This window comes from Nomascus leucogenys, chromosome 12, assembly GCF_006542625.1.
Source record: "Nomascus leucogenys isolate Asia chromosome 12, Asia_NLE_v1, whole genome shotgun sequence".
Lineage (NCBI taxonomy): Eukaryota > Metazoa > Chordata > Mammalia > Primates > Hylobatidae > Nomascus > Nomascus leucogenys.
The window spans coordinates 43,004,766-43,026,984 of NC_044392.1; the positions used below are offsets into that span (position 1 = coordinate 43,004,766).

The 22,219-nt window shown below is 39.7% G+C and overlaps 1 protein-coding gene across 1 annotated transcript; it reads left to right on the forward strand.

Moving 5' to 3' along the window:
- The first annotated feature begins 15,781 nt into the window (after positions 1 to 15,781).
- CD1B (CD1b molecule) lies at positions 15,782 to 19,370 on the forward strand. The gene is made up of 6 exons (XM_003258651.4): positions 15,782 to 15,948; positions 16,253 to 16,519; positions 17,186 to 17,464; positions 17,668 to 17,946; positions 18,308 to 18,401; positions 19,068 to 19,370. The coding sequence occupies exons 1-6, from the start codon at positions 15,888 to 15,890 to the stop codon at positions 19,087 to 19,089; spliced, it is 1,002 nt and encodes a 333-aa protein (XP_003258699.1). The 5' UTR covers positions 15,782 to 15,887; the 3' UTR covers positions 19,090 to 19,370.
- Positions 19,371 to 22,219: the final 2,849 nt, after the last annotated feature.

A 22,219-nucleotide genomic window follows, 5' to 3' on the forward strand; every position in this document is an offset into this window, starting at 1 on the left:
AGGGCTGCAATGAACATGAGAGTGCAGATAGCTCTTTGAGACAGTGATTCTATTTCCTTTGGACATATTTACAAAAGTGGGGTTGCTGGAACATATGGTAATTCTATTTTTAATTTTTTGAGGCATCTCCATACTGTTTGCCATAATGGATATACCAATTTACATGGCTACCAAAAGAATACAAGGGTTCTTTTTTATCCACATCCTCATCAACACTTGTTATCTTTTGTATTTTTAACAATAGCCATCTTAACAGGTAGGAGCAGATATCTAACTATGGTTTTGATTTGCGTGTCTCTGATGATTAGTGATATTTAGCACCTTTTAATATATCTATTGGCTATTTGTATGCTTTTTTTAAGAAAAGTGTCTATTTAGATTCTTCATTCATTTTTGTTTAGGGTTTTGTTTTGTTTTGCTATTGTGTTGCATGAGTTCTTTGTGTATTTTGACTATTAAACCCTTATCAGATATATGGTTTGCAAATATTATCTTTTTCTTTTTTTTTTTTGATGGAGTTTCACTCTTGTTGCCCAGGTTGGAGTGCAGTGGCACGATCTCGGTTCACTGCAATCTCTGCCTCCCAGGTTTAAGCAATTCTTCTGCCTCAGCCTCCTGAGTAGCTGGGATTACAGGCACCTGCCACCACACCCGGCTAATTTTTTGTATTTTTAGTAGGGTTTCATCATGTTGGCCAGGCTGGTCTCAAACTCCTGACCTCAGGTGATCTGCTAACCTCGGCCTCCCAAAGTGCTGGGATTACAGGTGTGAGCCACGGTGCCCAGCCATTTGCACATATTTTCTCCCCTTCTGTAGGTTGTCTCATCACTCTATCGTCTCTTTTGCTGCACTGAAGCTTTTTAGTTTGAAACAATCCTGTTTGTCTATTTTTGCTTTTGTTGCTGGTGCTTTTGGTGTCATATCCAAAAAAAATCCCATAATAAAGGGCATATATGAAAATCCCACAGCTAACATCATAATCAATCTTTTCTCTAAGATCCAGGACAAGGCATGAATGTCCACTCTTGCTACTTCTATTCAACACAGTGGTAGAAGCCCTAGACAGAACAAGTAGACAACGCAAAGAAATAAAAGGCATCAAAATCTAAAGTAAAAGGTAAAATTATCTGTCTGCAGCAATAATCTACAAAATCGATATGATCTATAAAATCTACATGATGATGTACACAGAAAACCCTTAATACTCAACAAAAAAAAGATTAGAACTAATAAATTCAGTAAATATGCAGAACACAAAAATCAACACACAAATATCAATGGTGTTTCTATACACAATAAACTATCATGAAACGAAATTAAGAAAACAATCTCATTTATAGTAGCATAAAAAGAATAAAATAGGAATAAGCTTAATCAAAGAGGTGTGCAGGGGCTCACTCCTGTAATCCCAGCACTTTGGGAGGCCGAGGCGGGCAGATCATGAGGTCAAGGGATCGAGACCATCCTGGCCAAGATGGTGAAATCCCGTCTCTACTAAAAATACTAAAATTAGCTGGGTGTGGTGGCACTCACCTGTAATCCCAGCTACTCAGGAGGCTGAGGCAGGAGAATCGCTTGAACCCGGGAGGCAGAGGTTGCAGTGAGCCGAGATCACGCCACTGCACTCCAGCCTGGTGACAGAGTGAGACTGCATCTCAAAAAAAAAAAATTACAAAATATTAATGAAAGATATTAAAGTAGACACAGAAAAATGACAAAGAAAAAGTGGCCAAAGCACCAGTAATTGAAGGCGACATTACCCAAACCTGGGAATGGACTTGTAGAGGGAGCCATATATTGACCCCCATCTCCTCTTCCCAGAGCACTGCTGCAAACACGCTGAAAAACAAAACAAGTGTACAGCTGACTAAGAGACTATTTATCAGCCCTACTGTTAAGCACCATCTACTTGACTGCAGCCTGAAGTACACCACCAAACAAAAGTGCATTTCACCAACACTCATTGCCTGTGAAACCCACTGCAGGAAACTATCTGCAACCTAGGAACGTGTACAGAGCCTTGGCCCTCTGAAAGAACTCATTCTCAGATATACATATACATATAAACCTCATCCAAATGGCAACAAATTCAAAAAGAAAAAGAAGTGCCAGCTCCCTCACATGAGAAGGAATCAACACAATAACTCCAGCAATTCAAAAAGTCCGAGGTGTTTTGTTACCTTGAAAATGAACCTTAGCAATGAAACTAACCAGACTGAAATGTATGAAATGACAGTATAGGACTCAGAATCTGGATGATAAGGAAGCTCAACAAGATCTAATAAAGTTTAAATCCAGCATTTATAAGGAACTTAAATAAATTTACAAGAAAAAAGTCCCATCAAAAAGTGGGAAAAGGACATGAAAAGACACTTCTCAAAAGAAGACATACATGTGGCCAACAATCATATGAGAGAAAGCTCAACATCACTGATCATTAGAGAAATGCAAATCAAAACCACAATGAGATACCATCTCACATCAGTCAGAATGGCTATTATTAAAAAGTCCAAAAATAGCAGATGCTGGTGAAGTAGTGGAGAAAAAGGAACACTTATACACTGTTGGTGGGAGTATAAATTAGTTCAACCATTGTGGAAGACAGTGGGGGCAATTCCTCAAAGAGCTAAAAACAGAAATACCACTCAACCCAACAATGCCATTATTGGGTATATACCCAAGGGAATATAAATTGTTCTATTATAAAGACACATGCAGGTGAATGTTTATTGCAGCATTATTCATAATAGCGAAGACATGGAGTCAACCTAAATGTCCACCAATGATACACTGGATAAAGAAAATGTGGTATATATACACAATGGAATACTATGCAGCCACAAAAAGGAATGAGATAATGCCCTTTATAGGACATGGATGGAGCTAAATAAAGGCCATTATCCTTAGCAAACTACACAGGAACAGAAATCAAAATACCACATGTTCTCATAAGTGGAACTAAATGATGAGACTACATGGACACATAGAGGGGAACAACACACACTGGGGCCTATTGAAGGTTCCAGGGTAGGAGGAGGGAGAGGATCAGAAAAAAACAACTAGTGGGTACTAAGCCGAATACCTGGGTGATTAAATAATCTGTACAACAAACCTTCACGACAGAAGTTTATCTATGTAACAAGCCTGTGCAAGTACCCCTAAACTTAGGATAAAAGTGTTAAAAAAAAACAGAGACACGATTCAAATAAGCATAAGCAGAAATGGAAAAGGTGACATTACAACTGATCCCACAGAAATACAAAAGATCCCCAGAAACTACTATTAATACCTGTATGCACACAAACTATAAAATCTAGAGGAAATGGGTAAATTCCTGCAAACACATAATCTCTCAAGATAGAACCAGGAAGAAATTGAAACCATAAACAGAGCAATAACAAGTTCCATAACTGAATCAGCAATAAAAACTTACCAACCAAAAAAGTCCCTGGGCCATCAACAAACTAGGCATCAAAGGAACATACTCCAAAATAATAAAAGCCATATACAACAAACCCATAGCCAACATCATACTGAATGACCAAAAGCATTCCTCTTAAGAACTGGAACAAGACAAGGATGCCCACTCTCACTGCTCTTATTCAACATAGTACTGGAAGACCAAATCAAAGCAATCAGTCAAGAGAACAAAATGAAAAGCATCCAGATAGCTAAATAGGAAGTCAAATTATCTCTCTTCACTGATGATATAGTTTTATCTGTAGAAAACTCTAAAGATTCCACCAAAAGGCTCCTGGAGTGGATAAACAATTTCAATAAAACTTCAGATACAAAGTCAATGTACAAAAACTAGTAGCATTACTATACACCAATAACATTCAAGCTGAGAACCAAATAAAGAATGCAATTCCATTTGCAGTATCCACCAAAAAAAGTAAAATATCTATGAATACCTTTAACGAAAGGGGCAAAAGATCTCTCCAAAGAGAATTACAAAACACTGCTGAAAAAAATCATACAGGACACAAACAAATGGAAAGACATTTCATGCCCATGGATTTGAAGAATCAATATTATTAAAATGTTCATACTGCCCAAAGCAATCTACAGATTTGATATTATTTGTATCAAATCACCAACATCACTTTTCACAGACTTAGAAAAAACTATCCCAAAATTCATATGGAACCAAAAATAAGCCCAGATAGCCAAAGCAATCCTAAGGGAAAAGAACAAAGCCAGAGGAATCACACTACCTGACTTCAAACTTTACTATTAGGCTACAATAACCAAAACAACATGGTACTGGTACAAAAACTAACAAGATAGACCAATGGAACATAATAGAGAAATCAAAAATAAAGCATCATATTTACAACCAACCGTTCTTCAACAAAGTGAACAAAAATAAGTAATTGATAAATAACTCAATATCCAATAAAAGGTGCTGGGAAAACAGCTAACCATATGCAGAAGAATAAAACTGCACTTCTGCCTTTCACCATTTACAAAAATTAACTCAAGGTAGATTAACAATTAAAATGTAAGACCTGGCCAGGCACAGTGGCTGGCACCTGTAACCCCAGCATTTTGGGAGGCCAAGGCGGGTGGATCACTTGAGCTCAGTAGTTCAAGTCCAGGCTGGACAACATGGTGAAACCCTGTCTCTACAAAAAAAAAAAAAAAAAACACAAAAATTAGCCAGGCGTGGTGGCGGGCAGCTGTAGTCCCAGCTACTCAAGAAGCTGGGGCAGAAACATCGCTTCAACCTGGGAGGCAGAGTTTGCAGTGAGCCGCGATCGTGCTGCTGCACTCCAGCCTGAATGACAGAGCAAGACTCCATTTCAATAAATAAATAAATAAATAAATAAATACATACATACATACATACATACATACATAAAATAAAATAAGCACCTATATAAACATCTATCCATAATAAATAACAAAAACTTTAAACAAATTTAGAAGAGAATATTCTTAATCTGGTAAGAAAAGTTTACACAAAACACTCCCAGCAAATATGACACTTGTTAACCTCTTAAATTTTTTTGATTGTATACTTGGAAAATCCAAAGGAATCAATTTTATTTTTTTCCTCCTCATCTTCATTTTCTTTTTTTTTTAATTATACATTAAATTCTAGGGTACACATGCACAACGTGCAGCTTTGTTATATAGGTATACAGGTGCCATGTTAGTGTGCTGCACCCATTAACTCGCCATTTACATTAGGTATATCTCCTAATGCTATCCCTCCCTGCTCCTGCCATCCCACAACAGGCCATGGTGTGTGATGTGCCCCTTACTGTGTCCAAGTGTTCTCATTGTTCAATTCCCACCTATGAGTAAGAAAATGCGGTCTTTGGTTTTTTGTCCTTGTGATAGTTTGCTAAGAATGATGGTTTCCAGCTTCATCCATGTCCCTACAAAGGACACGAACTCATCATTTTTTATGGCTGCATAGTATTCCATGGTGTATATGTGCCACATTTTCTTAATCCAGTCTATCATTAATGGACATTTGGCTTGGTTCCAAGTCTTTGCTATTGTGAATAGTGCCACAATAAACATACGTGGGCATGTGTCTTTATAGCAGCATGATTTATAATCCTTTGGGTATACACCAAGTAATGGGATGGCTGGGTCAAACAGTATTTCTAGTTCTAGATCCTTGAGGAATTGCCACACTGTCTTCCACAATGTTTGAACTAGTTCACAGTCCCACCAACAGTGTAAAAGTGCTCCTATTTCTCCACATCCTCTCCAGCACCTGTTGTTTCCTGACTCTTTAATGATGGCCATTCTAACTGGTGTGAGATGGTATCTCATTGTGGTTTTGATTTGCATTTCTCTGATGGCCAGTCATGATGAGCATTTTTTCATGTGTCTGTTGTCTACATAAAGGTCTTCTTTTGAGAAGTGTCTGTTCATATCCTTCACCCACTTGTTGATGGGGTTGTTTGTTTTTTTCTTGTAAATTTGTTGGAGTTCATTGTAGATTCTGGATATTAGCCCTTTGTCAGATGAGTAGATTGTGAAAATTTTCTCCCATTCTGTAGGTTGCCTGTTCACTCTGATGGTAGTTTTTTTTTTGCTGTGCAGAAGCTCTTTAGTTTAATTAGATCCCATTTGTCAATTTTGGCTTTTGTTGCCATTGCTTTTGGTGTTTCAGACATGAAGTCCTTGCCCATTCCTATGTCCTGAATGGTATTGCCTAGGTTTTCTTCTAGAGTTTTTATGGTTTCAGGTCTAACATTTAAGTCTTTAATCCATCTTGAATTAATTTTTGTATAAGGTGTAAGGAAGGGATCCAGTTTTGGCTTTCTACAAATGGCTAGACAGTTTTCCCAGAACCATTTATTAAATAGAGAATCCTTTCTCCATTTCTTGTTTTTGTGAGGTTTGTCAAAGATCAGATGATTGTAGATATGTGGTATTATTTCTGAGGGCTCTGTTCTGTTCCATTGGTCTATGTCTCTGTTTTAGTGCCTGTGCCATGCTGTTTTGGTTACTGTAGCCTTGTAGAATACTTTGAAGTAAGGTAGCATGATGCCTCCAGCTTTTTTCTATTGGCTTAGGATTGTCTTGGCAGTGCGGGGTCTTTTTTGGTTCCATATGAACTTTAAAGTAGTTTTTTCCAATTCTATGAAGAAAGTCACTAGTAGTTTGATGGGGATGGCACTGAATCTATAAATTACCTTGGGCAGTATGGCCATTTTCACTATATTGATTCTTCCTATCAATGAGCATGGAATGTTCTTCCATTTGTTTGTGTCCTCTTTTATTTCATTGAGCAGTGGTTTGAAGTTCTCCTTGAAGAGATCTTTCACATCCCTTGTAAGTTGGATTCCTAGGTATTTTATTCTCTTTAAAGCAATTGTGAATGGGAGTTCACTCATGATTTGACTCTCTGTTTGTCTGTTATTGGTGTACAAGAATGCTTGTGACTTTTGCACATTGACTTTGTATCCTGAGACTGCTGAAGTTGCTTATCAGCTTAAGGACACTTTGGGCTGAGAAGATGGGGTTTTCTAAATACACAATCATGTCATCTGCAAACAGGGACAATTTGACTTCCTCTTTTCCTAATGGAATACTCTTTGTTTCTTTCTCCTGCCTGATTGCCCTGGCCAGAACTTCCAATACTATGTTGAATAGGAGAGGTGAAAGAGGGCATCCCTGTCTTGTGCCAGTTTTCAAAGGGAATGCTTCCAATTTTTGCCCATTCAGTATGATATTGGCTGTGGGTTTGTCATAAATAGCTTTTATTATTTTGAGATGCGTCCCATCAATACCTAGTTTATTGAGAGTTTTTAGAATGAAGGGCTGTTGAATTTTGTCAAAGGCCTTTTCTGCATCTATTGAGATAATCATGTGGTTTTTTTCTTTAGTTCTGTTTATATGCTGGATTACAATTATTGATTTGCATATGTTGAACCAGCCTTGCATCCCAGGGAAGAAGCCCACTTGATCTTGGTGGATAAACTTTTTGGTGTGCTGCTGGATTTGGTTTGCCAGTATTTTATTGAGGATTTTTGCATCGATGTTCATCAGGGATATGGGTCTAAAATTCTCTTTTGTGGTTGTGTCTCTGCCAGGCTTTGGTATCTGGATGATGCTGGCCTCATAAAATGAGTTAGGGAGGATTCCCTCTTTTTCTATTGATTGGAATAGTTTCTGAAGGAATGGTACCAGCTTTGCTTTGTACCTCTGGTACAATTCTGCTGTGAATCTGTCTGGTCCTGGACTTTCTTTGGTTGGTAAGCTATTAATTATTGCCTCAATTTCAGAGCCTGTTATTGGTCTATACAGGGATTCAACTTCTTCCTGATTTACTCTTAGGAGGGTGTATGTGTCGAGGAATTTATCCATTTCTTCTAGATTTTCTAGCTTATTTGAGTAGAGGTGTTTATAATATTCTCTGATGGTAGTTTGTATTTCTGTGGGATCAGTGGTGATATCCCCTTTATCATTTTTATTGCGTCTATTTGTTTCTTCTCTCTTTTCTTCTTTATTAGTCTTGCTAGTGGTCTCTCAATTTTGTTGATCTTTTCAAAAAACCAGCTCCTGGATTCATTGATTTTTTTGAAGGCTTTTTGTGTCTCCATCTCCTTCAGTTCTGCTCTGATCTTAGTTATTTCTTGCCTTCTGCTAGCTTTTGAATGTGTTTGCTCTTGCTTCTCTAGTTCTTTTAATTGTGATGTTAGGGTGTCAATTTTAGATCTTTCCTGCTTTCTCTTGTGGGCATTTAGTGCTATAAATTTCCCTCTACATACTACTTTGAATGTGTCCCAGAGATTCTGGTATGTTGTGTCTTTGTTCTCGTTGGTTTCAAAGAACATCTTTATTTCTGCCTTCATTTTGTTATGTACCCAGTAGTCACTCAAGAGCAGGTTGTTTAGTTTCCATGTAGTTGAGCGGCTTTTAGTGAGTTTCTTAATCCTGAGTTCTACTTTGATTGCACTGTGGTCTGAGAGACAGTTTGTTATAATTTCTTTTCTTTTACTTTTGCTGAGGAGTGCTTTACTTCCAACTATGTGGTCAATTTTGGAATAAGTGCGGTGTGGTGCTGAGAAGAATGTATATTCTGTTGATTTGGGGTGGAGGGTTCTGTAGATGTCTATTAGGTCCACTTGGTGCAGAGCTGAGTTCAATTCCTGGATATCTTTGTTAACTTTCTGTCTGGTTGACCTGTCTAATGTTGACAGTGGGGTGTTAAATTCTCCCATTATTATTGTGTGGGAGTCTGAGTCTCTTTGTAGGTCTCTAAGGACTTGCTTTATGAATCTGGGTGTTCCTGTATTGGATGCATACATATTTAGGATAATTAGCTCTTCTCGTTAAAGTGATCCCTTTACCATTATGTAATGACCTTCTTTGTCTCTTTTGACCTTTCTTGGTTTAAAGTCTGTTTTATCAGAGACTAGGTTTGCAACCCCTGTCTTTTTTTGTTTTCCATTTGCTTGGTAGATCTTCCTCCATCCCTTTATTTTGAACCTACTTTTGTCTCTGCATGTGAAATGGGTCTCCTAAATACAGCACACTGATGGGTCTTGACTCTATCCAATTTCCAGTCTGTGTCTTTTAATTGGACCATTTAGCCCATTTAAGTTAACCTTAAATACATTTAAGGTTAATACTGTTATGTGTGAATTTGATCCTGTCATTATGATGTTAGCTGGTTATTTTGCTTGTTAGTTAATGCAGTTTCTTCCTAGCATCGATGATCTTTACAATTTGGCATGTTTTTGCAGTGGCTGGTACCAGTTGTTCCTTTCCATGTTTAGTGCTTCCTTCAGGAGCTCTTTTAGGGCAGGCCTGGTGGTGGCAAAATCTCTCAGCATTTGCTTGTCTGTAAAGTATTTTATTTCTCCTTCACTTATGAAGCTTAGGTTGGCTGGATATGAAATTCTGGGTTGAAAATTCTTTTTTTTTAAGAGTGTTGAATATTGGCCCCCACTCTCTTCTGGCTTGTAGAGTTTCTGCCAAGAGATCAGCTGTTAGTCTGATGGGCTTCCCTTTGTGGGTAATCCGACCTTTCTCTCTGGCTGCCCTTAACATTTTTTCCTTCATTTCAGCTTCAGTGAATCTGACAATTATGTGTCTTGGAGTTGCTCTTCTCAAGGAGTATCTTTGTGGCATTCTCTGTATTTCCTGAATTTGAATGTTGGCCTGCCTTGCTAGGTTGGGGAAGTTCTCCTGGATCATATCCTGCAGAGTGTTTTCCAACTTGGTTCCATTCTCCCCGTCACTTTCAGGTACACCAGTTAGACATAGATTTGGTCTTTTCACATAGTCCCATGTTTCTTGGAGGCTTCATTCATTTCTTTTTATTCTTTTTTCTCTAAACTTCTCTTCTCACTTCATTTCATTCATTGGATCTTCCATCACTGATATCCTTTCTTCCAGTTGATCAAATCAGCTATGAAGCTTGTGCGTTTGTCACGTAGTTCTCGTGCCATGGTTTTCAGCTCCATCAGGTCATTTAAGGGCTTCCCTATACTGATTATTCTAGTTAGCCATTTGTCTAATCTTTTTCAAGGATTTTAGCTTCTTTGCGATGGGTTCCAACTTCCTCCTTAACTCTGAGAAGTTTGATCATCTGAAGCCTTCTTCTCTTAACTTGTCAAAGTCATTCTCTGTCCAGCTTTGTTCCATTGCTGTTGAGGAGCTGTGTTCCTTTGGAGGGAGAGAGGCACTCTGAATTTTAGAGTTTCCAGTTTTTCTGCTCTGTTTTTCCCCCATCTTTGTGGTTTTATCTACCTTTGGTCTTTGATGATGGTGACGTACAGATGGGGTTTTTGTGTGGATGTCCTTTCTGTTTATTAGTTTTCCTTCTAATAGTCAGGACCCTCAGCTGCAGGTCTCTTGGAGTTTGCTGGAGGTCCACTCCAGACCCTATTTGCCTGGGTACCAGCAGAGGAGGCTGCAGAACAGCAGATATTGCTGAACAGCAAATGTTGCTGCCTGATCGTTCCTCTGGAAGCTTCATCTCAGAGGAATATCCAGCCATGTGAGATGTCAGTCTGCCCCTGCTGGGGGGTGCCTCCCAGTTAGGCTACTCGGGGGTCAGGGACCCACTTGAGGAAGCAGTCTGACCATTCTCAGATCTCAAACTCCATGCTTGGAGAACCACTACTCTCTTCAAAGCTGTCAGACAGGGATATTTAAGTCTGCAGAGGTTTCTGCTGCCTTTTGTTCGGCTATGCCCTGCCCCCAGAGGTGGAATCTTTAGAGGCAGGCAGGCCTTCTTGAGCTGCAGTGGGCTACACCCAGTTCGAGCTTCTGGGCCACTCTTGTTTACCTACTCAAGCCTCATTAATGGTGGGCGCCCTTCCCCCAGCCTGGCTGCCGCCTTGCAGTTTGATCTCAGACTGCTGTGCTAGCAGTGAGCAAGGCTCCGTGGGCATGAGACCCTCCAAGCCAGGCACGGGATGTAATCTCCTGGTGTGCCATTTGCTAAGACCATTGGAAAAGCTCAGTATTAGGGTGGGAGTGACCCGATTTTCCAGGTGCCATCTGTCACAGCTTCCCTTGGCTAGAAAAGGGAATGCCCTGACCCCTTGCACTTCCCGGGTGAGGTGATGCCTCGCCCTGTTTCATCTCACGCTCAGTGGGCTACACTCACTGCCCTGTACCCATGGTCCGACAAGTCCCAGTGAGATGAACCCAGTACCACAGTTGGAAATGCAGAAATCACCCTCTTCTGTATCGCTCATGCTGGGAGCTTTATACTGGAGCTGTTCCTCTTCAGCCATCTTGGAACCACCTAACCTCTTAAAAAATCTTACCTGGGCCAGGTGCAGTGGCTCACGCCTGTAATCCCAGCACTTTGGGAGGCCAACACAGGTGGATCACCTGAGGTCAGGAGTTTGAGACCAGCCTATCCAACATAGTGAAACCCCATCTCTACTAAAAATACAAAAAAAAAAAAATAGCCACACATGGTAGCAGACGCCTGTAATGTCAGCTACTCAGGAGGCTGAGGCAGGAGATTTGCTTGAACCTGGGAAGTGGAGGTTGCAGTGAGCTGACATCGCACCATTGCACTCCAGCTTGAGTGACAGAGCAAGACTCTGTCTAAAAAAAAAAAGTAGCTATCAATAATTCTATTTATCATTTTGCCAGGGAAAATGGGCAAAAAATATAATAAAAGGTATAACAATTGAAAAAAATCTAATGAAACTTTCATATTTAGAGATATCATTAGAAAATCCAAAAGGATCTATAGAGAAAACATTAAATGTAATGAGTTAATTTAACATGGATACTGGTAGCAGGGTCAAAGTATTTTTTTATTTATAACATACAGTAGACCTCTCCTTAATTCATGGTTTTGTTTTCCACAGTTTTAGTTACCCATGGTCAATGGCAGTCTGAAAATATTAAATGGGCAATTCCAGAATTAAATGATCTATAAGTTTTCAATTGTGCACCGTTCTAAGTAGCATGATGAAATTTCATGCCAGCCTACTTCATCCAGACAAGGATGCAGATCACCCCTTATTTAGTGTATCTACACTGTATATGCTACCCAACCCTTAGTCACTTAGTAGCTGGCTCAGTTATCAGATCAACTGTCCTGGTCTCCAGTGCTTGTGTCCAAGTAACCCTTATTTTACTTAATAATGGCCCCAAAGCACCGAAGTAGTGATGCTTGTAATTCAAATATGCCAAAGAGAAGCCATTAAGTGCTTCCTTTAAATGAAAAGGTGTTAAGTTTTTGACTTAATAAGGAAATAAACAAAATATGCTGATGTTGCTATGTTCTACAGTAAAACGGAATCTTCTTTCCATAAAATTGTGATGGGGAAAAGGGAATTGTACAAATTTTACCATCACACCTCAAATTGCAAAGGTTATGATCAGAGTTTGTGGTAAGTGCTTAGTTAATATCTTAAAAAGCCATCAAATTTGTGGGTGGAGGACATGAACAGAAAGGGGCTCCAATTGACAGCAATCAGGTTCAGCACTATTTGTGGTTCTGGGCATCCACCGGGGGTCTTGGAATGTATCCTCTGCAATTCCGAGGGGAATACTCATCGGCTACTTTGTATTCTTTGACCTACATCTCCTCATTTCCTCCCACCACCACCTGCTTCCTGTCCCTGGTAATCACTGTTTTATTCTCTATTTCTGTGTACTCGACTCTTTTAAGATTCAACATATAAGTGAGATTATACAATCAATATCTGAGAAAACCTGTGTCTTGATGAGCTTATCAGAAGTGTACATGGTCTTTAGGCCCATAGGAGAGTATGAGTTAGAAGTATCAATTAAAGCTTTGATTTTAGAAGTGTGCACGTGTTGATTTTTTAATTTGAAACAAATATTGGGACTAGGGATAATCTTTCCCTAGAAGACAGGTTTCATATGTCAAGCAACAATGGTACTAATGCAGAGTGGAAATACAAACCATGCCATAGAACTAAATGAGAATAGTCACAGCATAGTATGGAAACGTGTGACACTCCTATGTGGACACTGTGGGCACTGCCATGTCCATTTCCGTACTTTTGAAACAGAAAGGAAATATGAAATACTGAATACGATATGTGAGAAAGACTGTAACTTGAAAACCTGGTTAATTTCTAGACCTTTCAAACGATCTCAATTGCTCCACTTTTCAGGGAAAAGACAGTGTATAAAGAAAATTTTTCCCTCAAATATGACATTCAAAGAATTCCAAAATTTTCATTTTGTCTGGCGATTTTCCTAACTAAATTTAAATTTACAGTCATCTTGCAAATGTTGCCAGAAACAAAATGGAGTCACTAAGGAAAAAAAAAAAAACTGGCAGAGCTAGGGAAGACTATGCAGAGAGGGTTCTCACACTTGTATACCTAGTAAGAACAACTACCACGAAAGACTCTGCAAACACCACAACCTTGAAAAGGCCATCACAACCTTACACGAAAAATGCCTCAAAGACATCTGCCCTGCCAGCAACTGTCTGTTTAACCTCTGACTGGTGTCACCCTGGTTATTGATATTTGTAGGTAAGGATAATTATTTCAAAACAAATCTGTAATCCTCTTCTTTTTTTTTCTTTAAAAAATTTGCCTTTCTTTACCTCCCTGAATATGCACATAGTTTACTATGGCACATATATTCCCGTTGTAATGCTCTATTCCCAAATAAATATCTTTTTCTTTTAGAGAGCCTCTTTTTCTGTTTGTTATTTAGGTAGACATTCTGAACATATTTGGCAAAAACTTACACGCTGTTGAAACTGAAACCAAGACCTCTTCCTCTATCTTCCATCTCTCAGGCACAACTCAATTTCTAACGCAGTCTTTGGCAACACTAATATTCCTTTCTGGTAGCATAATTTTGACTGGATTACTGTTCTCGTGTTTTAGGCTTAACTTGTTTAAAAATTTGATGAGTGGCCGGGTGTGGTGGATCATGCCTATAATCCCAGCACTTTAGGAGGCCGAGGTAGGCGGATCACAAGGTCAGGAGATCAAGACTATCTTGGCCAACATGGTGAAACTGCGTCTCTACTAAAAATACAAAAATTAGCTGGGCATAGTGTCACTTGCCTGTAATTCCAGCCACTCAGGAGGCTGAGGCAGGAGAATCACTTGAACCCAGGAGGCAGAGGCTGCAGTGAGCCGAGATCACGCCACTGCACTCCAGCCTGGGCAACAGAGCAAGACTCTGTCTCAAAAAAAAAAAAAAAGTTTGATGACTGTGGGGCTAGTGTTGTGATAGTCTCTTGTGCCCTACCAACTCTTTTGGATTATTTTTTAAAATGAGGAACATTTCAGATTTAGTTTGTATCAATTCAACTTTGGGAGTCTTGCAAGAACTCACTCATTTTAATGGAAAATAGCCCAGATTGTCTACTAGCTTTTCCTGAACTCTGTTTTGGGTGTTGTACCCAAAATAAAAAGCTCATAAACACAAAAATAGTAATGTCCATGTCTGTGACAGCCAATGTTAAGTCTCTGCTGTTGTCTATGGCTGTTATCCAAAAAGTAGATTCAATTCTGTCATGTACTGGAGTCTGGGAATGTTGTTAAGAGATACATACATTGAAATTTGGAGAGCTGCTCTGTATTTATCAATTAGGCAGTAATAATCTTAGATGAAGGCTAGTCTTATTAATGTTGTGAACCAGTCTTATTAATGTTGTGAACCAGTAATGTCCCCAGGAATAGAGAACATGACACTACTCACTTTGCATTTTCTTATCCACATAATAGAATTAGTTAGTGATAACCCTCTACACTTGGAATTGCTTGCCGCTACATTTCTGCATGACACATAGATCTCTGCAAATATGTGATTTTTTCCTAAATGGAGAAAATCCAAAAATTCTTCTTAAAATTTTTCATGGGCATACAAGAAGATAGGAGGTGACATCTTAAAACAAGTATCTCTGAACTTTTTGTATAAAAAAAAGTGACCTCTTTGCTCTATTATTAATACCTCATGTGGTGATATGAAGGCCCAAATGTAGACAGCAGTTATGAGATATTACAAGAGAAGAAGAAAGCTCTGATGCTTATAGAACCTTATCCAAAATGTTATCTTTGACTTAGGCTGGAGGTGCACATAGCATAGCTCCTAGAGTTCTGTTTATCTCATGAATATTTGTTGCTGAAAACTCCATAGGCAAGAGCTCCTGAAGAGAAGGTCATATGCTAGCAGCAATTGTCATTTTTTCCCTCAAATATTGCTATAGTATAATTTTGTTTGAATTATAAACTTCAGTCTTTATTATATTTGATTCTGGCATTTTGGTTTGTAGTGCCATAGTACAGGCAATGTTTTAAATGCTTTGCCTTTATGTAAGTGAATATTGGTACACACACATACACACACACACACAGACACAGACACACACATGCACACTCACAGCCAGTTTAGAATGTGGGGTAAGGAACACCAGACAAAGAGGGCAATATAAGAAAGAGAAGACACTGAAAACATTGGGAAGGGGCAGTAACAGAGTGCCAGAGAAGATAAGGCAGCTGGGACGGGGAGAGACTAAGTGAGGTGGATAAACCAAAAGCATCCTTCTAGGTTAAAGCAGACTAAAAGTTTAGCAATTGTTTAATATCACCATCTCATCCTATAGATGTGGGAATAAAGGCTAAGGAAGGTGAAATGAAAATGCAGAATCATATGGGGGCTTTTCCAAGGAGGTATGAAGGAAGCTGAGGACAGGGAGAGCGGCTGGAAGTCAGGGGGTAAGAGAAACTCCAAAAGTCAGGGCTTGAGGGAAATAAAAGGTGAGGTAAGAGGCTCAGGGCTGTGGGAGGCACATTTTTCTCTGAAAAGCAGTTTGGATGAGGAAGAGATTTGTCAGTTGGAAGAGAGAAGAAGTCACTACAGGGTACTAAGGAAAAGCTTTGCTGAAATTGGAGATCAAATACCAGCTCTGCCAGTAAGAAGTTGCATCTCCCAGTGAAATGCTGCTGCTGCCATTTCAACTGTTAGTTGTTCTCTTTCCCGGTGGTAACAGTGAACATGGTAAGAGTCACTCTGGCAGCTCCGAGAACTAGTGCAGGGGTTTGGATTTTAAAAAGCAAGCAGGGCTTTCCTAGGTGCAATTGGACACTAAGGGTCTGTCTGGGTCTTTCTGTCTCCAGCCCTCTTCAGCCATTCTGGTGGCTGGAACTAGAGCCTGAAGCCTTAAGGCAATCAAATGTGTCAGACTTCCTGTGTTCTTTAGCATCTAGGTTCTTGTTTTCTAAATCATTTTCATTCCCATTCTTCCTAATTGTCTCCTGCTTCTCTCTTTATCTTCACCATCTTGCTTTTCCACTCTTCACAGCCTTCCAGGGGCCGACCTCCTTTCACGTCATCCAGACCTCGTCCTTTACCAACAGTACCTGGGCACAAACTCAAGGCTCAGGCTGGTTGGATGATTTGCAGATTCATGGCTGGGATAGCGACTCAGGCACTGCCATATTCCTGAAGCCTTGGTCTAAAGGTAACTTTAGTGATAAGGAGGTTGCTGAGTTAGAGGAGATATTCCGAGTCTACATCTTTGGATTCGCTCGAGAAGTACAAGACTTTGCCGGTGATTTCCAGATGAAATGTGAGTCTAGTACACTGAATTGGGAAGATTCTCAAGGACTCTCTTTCCTCTCTTTTTTGCAAAGTGTTGCTCTCTCTGATGCTTTTCCCTTCCTTTCTATTTTACCCAACTGCATGCACACACTTTTCTTGAGTAGTCTCTCACTCCAGCTTCACACCATCACACCTCATATTTTAGATTCTTGCTGCCTCTGCACTCGTCTCTTACTCTCAGACTGTCTTCCACTTTGTAACAAGCTGCTGGTTTGTCTTATGTGAAACTTCTCCTCAAGGGCCCTTACTTCTCCTACCCTGTGCCTGAGTGAGCTAACGTGTGGCTTTCTCCCCTAATCCATCTTTTCAGTCATCTCCTCCCTGCACCCTCCTCTTGCTGGGAACCTCCACTCACTCTGGAGAGCTGCACTCCTGACTGCACCACACTCTGCCTCACCTCTCCATTCATACTCACTGTACTCCTTTATCACATACCTTTGTCTTCGTTGCATGTATATTTTTCTCAATGCTCTTGTTTCTGAAAATGTCTAAATGTTATCATTAGTTTTTAGCTCATCATCATTTTACACCCAATAACTTTATCCCCACCAAAATCTAAAATCCTAGGTTCTTTTCTCATGCCTTTTTTCTTATTTGTGTTTAATAACTTGCTGTCTGTTTTCCCTCTACATAGACCCCTTTGAGATCCAGGGCATAGCAGGCTGTGAGCTACATTCTGGAGGTGCCATAGTAAGCTTCCTGAGGGGAGCTCTAGGAGGATTGGATTTCCTGAGTATCAAGAATGCTTCATGTGTGCCTTCCCCAGAAGGTGGCAGCAGGGCACAGAAGTTCTGTGCACTAATCATACAATATCAAGGTATCATGGAAACTGTGAGAATTCTCCTCTATGAAACCTGCCCCCGATATCTCTTGGGCGTCCTCAATGCAGGAAAAGCAGATCTGCAAAGACAAGGTTAGTCCTGCTGTTATTTCACTTCCCACCACCTCCTCTAAGATCAAGAGTAGGAAGATATCCAAGGATAGGAGGTTAAATAACAAGTTATTTGTTTCCCAAAGGAGTGAATGGGGTCGCTGTCCAATCTTGTAGGTTTCTGAGTTCATAACCTCTGAACTCGAGTTATAACATGACACTTTTTCTTCCCCTTCCTGCCTTAGTGAAGCCTGAGGCCTGGCTGTCCAGTGGCCCCAGTCCTGGACCTGGCCGTCTACAGCTTGTGTGCCATGTCTCAGGATTCTACCCAAAGCCCGTGTGGGTGATGTGGATGCGGGATGAGCAGGAGCAGCAGGGCACTCAGCTAGGGGACATCCTGCCCAATGCTAACTGGACATGGTATCTCCGAGCAACCCTGGATGTGGCAGATGGGGAGGCGGCTGGCCTGTCCTGTCGAGTGAAGCACAGCAGTTTAGAGGGCCAGGACATCATCCTCTACTGGAGTAAGAAATAGCAGGGGCCCAGGCTGGACCTGCCAGGAAGTGATCTTCAGGCATAGAGGGAGGCACTGGGGAAGAATAGAGCTTGAGAGATGAAAGAGGGAAAGAGAGATTGATTGATTGATTTCCAGGACCCCAATCCCAACAGGAGTAAAAATAGATAATCCAAGTTATCAAAAAGGTAGGAATTAAGGACCTGTAAACTGGGTAGAGGGGATCAAAGGATGGATATATGGTGGCCAGGAATATGAGAGAGAGGAAGTTGGAAATGACCATGCATTGGAAGTAGGTGGGCAAAGGAAGGCCAAGGAATTCTGCGTATAGGATCTGAAGTGACATCCTTTTGTCCTCTCTCAATTGCCAGGAAACCCCACCTCCATTGGCTCAATTGTTTTGGCAATAATAGTGCCTTCCTTGCTCCTTTTGCTATGCCTTGCATTATGGTATATGAGGCGCCGGTGAGTTGTGGGTTTTTTTTTTTTAATATGTCTTTTCTGTTCACCCTTCCACTCTGTTTTACCATTTTATCTATTTAAAAATTGTTTATCCTCAATCCTTTCACCATATCCTTTCCCCAAACTCCCATCCCTTTTATGTGGACTTAAAAAAAAATTCTGTTAAAATACACATAACATAAGGTTTACCATCTTTACCATTTTTAAGTGTACAGTTCAGTGGTGTTAAGTGTGTTCACATTGTTCTGCAAGCAATCTTCAAAACTCTTCTGTCTTGCAAGACTGAAACTCTATTCCTATTATACTGCAAGTTCCCATTTCCCCACTTCTCCAGGCCCTGGTTAGGATAGTTCTACTTTATGTCTCCATGAATTCTACTAATCTAGGTACCTTATATAAGTGGAATTGTAAAATTGTAAAGTATTTGTCTTTTTGTGACTTATTTCATTTAGTGTAATATCCTCGTTGTAGCATGTGACAGGGTTTCCTTCCTTTTTTGAAACTGAACAATATTCCACCATATGCGTATAACACATTTGGTTCATCCGTTTGTCTATCTATGGACACTTGGGTTGCTTTCACTTTTAACTATCATGAATAATATTACTATGACCATTGGTGTACCAGCATCTCTTATGTGGAGCTCTTTTGTTCTTCTGTTTTTAACAGGTCATATCAGAATATCCCATGAGCCGTCATCATGTCTCCTCTCACATTTGCAATAAGTACCAAGAAGCCCAAGATATCAGCCCAAAAGTCAATCTTATCATACTTCAAATGATTATCAAATCTGATGAAATCAGAGTTTTCATGTATTTTAAAATAAATTATTATTTAAACATCAGCAAAAAAGTACTTAAAACTGTAAATTTATTATGAGACTGTACTAACAGTATGATTCGCCCAGATTTTACACACATTAAAATGTTGGAAAGAATGTGTCTCAAAATAAATGAAATATAATACATATGACTTAATGGTGACTCCCTTTGGCTTCCTAATTTAAAACTTTTCTTTGTCTGCTTCTGGTTAAATACCATTTGTCAAAGAAAACCAAATATAATTTTGCCAGGATCACTGTATTTGCAGAGATGCAGAGCCTTTTGGATGTAATTTCTTATCTGTCTCTGCCTGGATGACTTTCTAGCCCTGAAGGCTCAACTGAGATGTTTCTTCCTCAGGAAGCCTTTCCTAGTGCTATAATAAAAGGAACTATGCAGAGATCCACTTTACACTTTACTCACAGCATTGGTTATTTTTGTTTTTCCTCCCCTTCTCTTTGTAAGTTCCTTGAGGACAGTGTTCCCTATTTGTAGATCTCTGGCAAGATCTCTTAGCTGCAAATTCATTTTCTCAGTAAAAACTATCTGAGTTGCTGTAACTGCCAAGTTAAGTGTTTTCTTTCAGAGTCATCTACAGTTTCTTCCTTTTTTTTCCCCCTTTATTTGATATTGTAGATCCTCCTCTTCTTGCTAAAATAGTTTCCACTTAGCCAAAAAAATTATGTTTTCTTTATTTCTGTTCCAAACTCCTTTGGAGAAAACCACCTTTGGCTTACTACAGCTATAGTCTAGCTTTAAAGGGTCATAGTGAGAGGTGAAGCTAGCTGGACTCCCTCGGTTGAGTGGGGACTTGCAGAACTTTTCTGCAGCTAGCAAGAGTTTTGTAAAATGCACCAATCAATGCTCTGTAAAAACGCACCAATCAGTGCTCTGTAGCTAGCAAGAGGTTTGTAAAATGCACCAATCAGAGCTCTGTAAAATGAACAAATCTGCACTCTGTAAAACAAACCAACCAGTGCTCTCTAAAATGGACCAATTAGCAGGATTCTAAAAGTAACCAATCACAGGGAGGATTGAGAAAAGGGCATTCTGATAGGACAGAAACGGGACATGAGAGGTTACAAATAAGGGAACAAAAGCTGTCCACGCCAGCCAGCAGGGCAACCCACTGGCGTCCCCTTCTATGCTGCGGAAGCTTTGTTCTTTCACTCTTCACAGTAAATCTTGCTGCTGCTCACTCTTTGGGTCCGTGATGTCTTTAAGAGCTGTAACACTCACCGCAGAAGGTCCAAAGGTCCGTGGCTCCATTCTTGAAGTCAGCGAGACCACTAACCCACCAGAAGGAACCAACTCCAGACACAACAGGAATGGGATTCTACTTCACATTTTTCCAGTGAGAATGAGTGAGAGGGGCAGGGTGGGTGAGGAGTAATAGTTTAGGTAGATTACAATATATTCAAGGAAAAAAGAGCACTCTTTCTGCTCACAGGGTCTTTTATATCTGTGTTGTATCAATTTAGTTGTATCTTTGATTTACATTTACCTTTATTCATTTTTTGTTTATCCCATAGTTTGCTAAAACAACTCATTTTAAAACATCTAAATTCATTTTTATTAAAACAGTGAAGACCAGGGGCAATTTGAGCATGTATTTTCTGCAGAACTTAGGAAGGTAGGTCAGGGCAAACAGAAGTTTTGGAGAAGCCCGGAATACTAGAAGCAATTTTCCCACCTAGAAATTTTAGGACAATGTTGCATTTGGAACTTGAGAAGTGTAGGAAATGGGTGAAAACACAGCTTTCTCTTCTACTAACACAGCTGGTTGTTTCTCCAGAATGCATTCAACTTGACCCCATCTTGTAGCTTAGCCATGCTTTTGTTGTATGCTTGAGTACACCTTAAGTACAGTCTTGGGCCCTGGTTAGTCTGTGGTACTTGGAATATGAACTATAAACTAGCTGCAGCAATAGCACTTGGCAGCTTGTTAGAAAAAGCAATGTTTAGACTTCCTACCCTGCTGACCTGCTGAATCAGAAAATCTGGGGATGAGAGCCAGCGACCTGTTTTAAAGGCTTCCAGGTGATTCTGATGCACATTCAAGTTTAAGAACCATTGGTCTAATGGTTTCTCTTACTACTGACTATTTTGGCCACTATTGACCACTATTCCACTATTGGCATTTTGGCTCATTTAATTCTTTGCTGTGGAAGGCTCTTCTGTGCACCATAGGATGTTTAGCAGCATCTGCTCACTAGATGCCAATAGTATCTCCTCAGCTGTAACAACCAAACATATCCTCAGACATTGCCAAATATCTCCTAGGAGGCAAAATTGATATCAGATGAGAACAAAGATTTAAGATAATAATCAGAATGGTATGCCCCTGCTTAGCCAGAATAATTGGTTCATAGTATATATGTGACCCGATTGGCCCAATCCAACTGAGGCCTTGGATTAATGTTTGTTGGTTGAGGAAAGAGGAATTCTGTCTGGATGGTGTGATGTGTGCAAAGCCTAAAATTGCTATATAATTTTATTCCATAGAAAAACCTGGCCTAGAATTGAAGCTCACAAACAAAAAAGATAAAGGAGCAAATAATGAGATAACAGGGCCAAAGCCCAGATCAAACTATATCTGGAAACTAAACTACCTCTGGACAATTTAGTATATGAACCTAATAAGTCTCATTTTTTCCTTTTGAGCCAATAGAGATTGAATTTTTAGTTGGGTTGAAAATGCTGACATTACTGTGATGTCTGATGTCTTGAACCAGCTTTTTTCTATTTTTCTTATTTTTTCGTCCGTTTTCTTTACTCATTTTTTTTCTTTCCAAATTACCAGCTCTCAACAGTGGTTTTTTGCAGTTGTTGTTTTGTGGGGTTTTGTTTGTTTGTTTTGTTTTGTTTTTTGGACTTAAGATTGTCCTCTAAGGGTCCTTACCTTGGTAAATCTTAATTTACTTGTGATTTTAACTATGACCTCTGAATGAACAACTTTCATAAATAGATCTTCAGCTTCAAATTATAAGGCCTTCCTGA

Bases quoted from the DNA above. Each gene is read 5' to 3' on its own strand.
- CD1B (XM_003258651.4), top strand. From the start codon at position 15,888: ATGCTGCTGCTGCCATTTCAACTGTTAGTTGTTCTCTTTCCCGGTGGT. The intron at 15,949-16,252 runs GTAAGAGTCACT...CACTCTTCACAG, and splicing joins CGGTGGTAACAGTGAACATG to CCTTCCAGGGGCCGACCTCC. The intron at 17,465-17,667 runs GTTAGTCCTGCT...TTCCTGCCTTAG, and splicing joins AGCAGATCTGCAAAGACAAG to TGAAGCCTGAGGCCTGGCTG.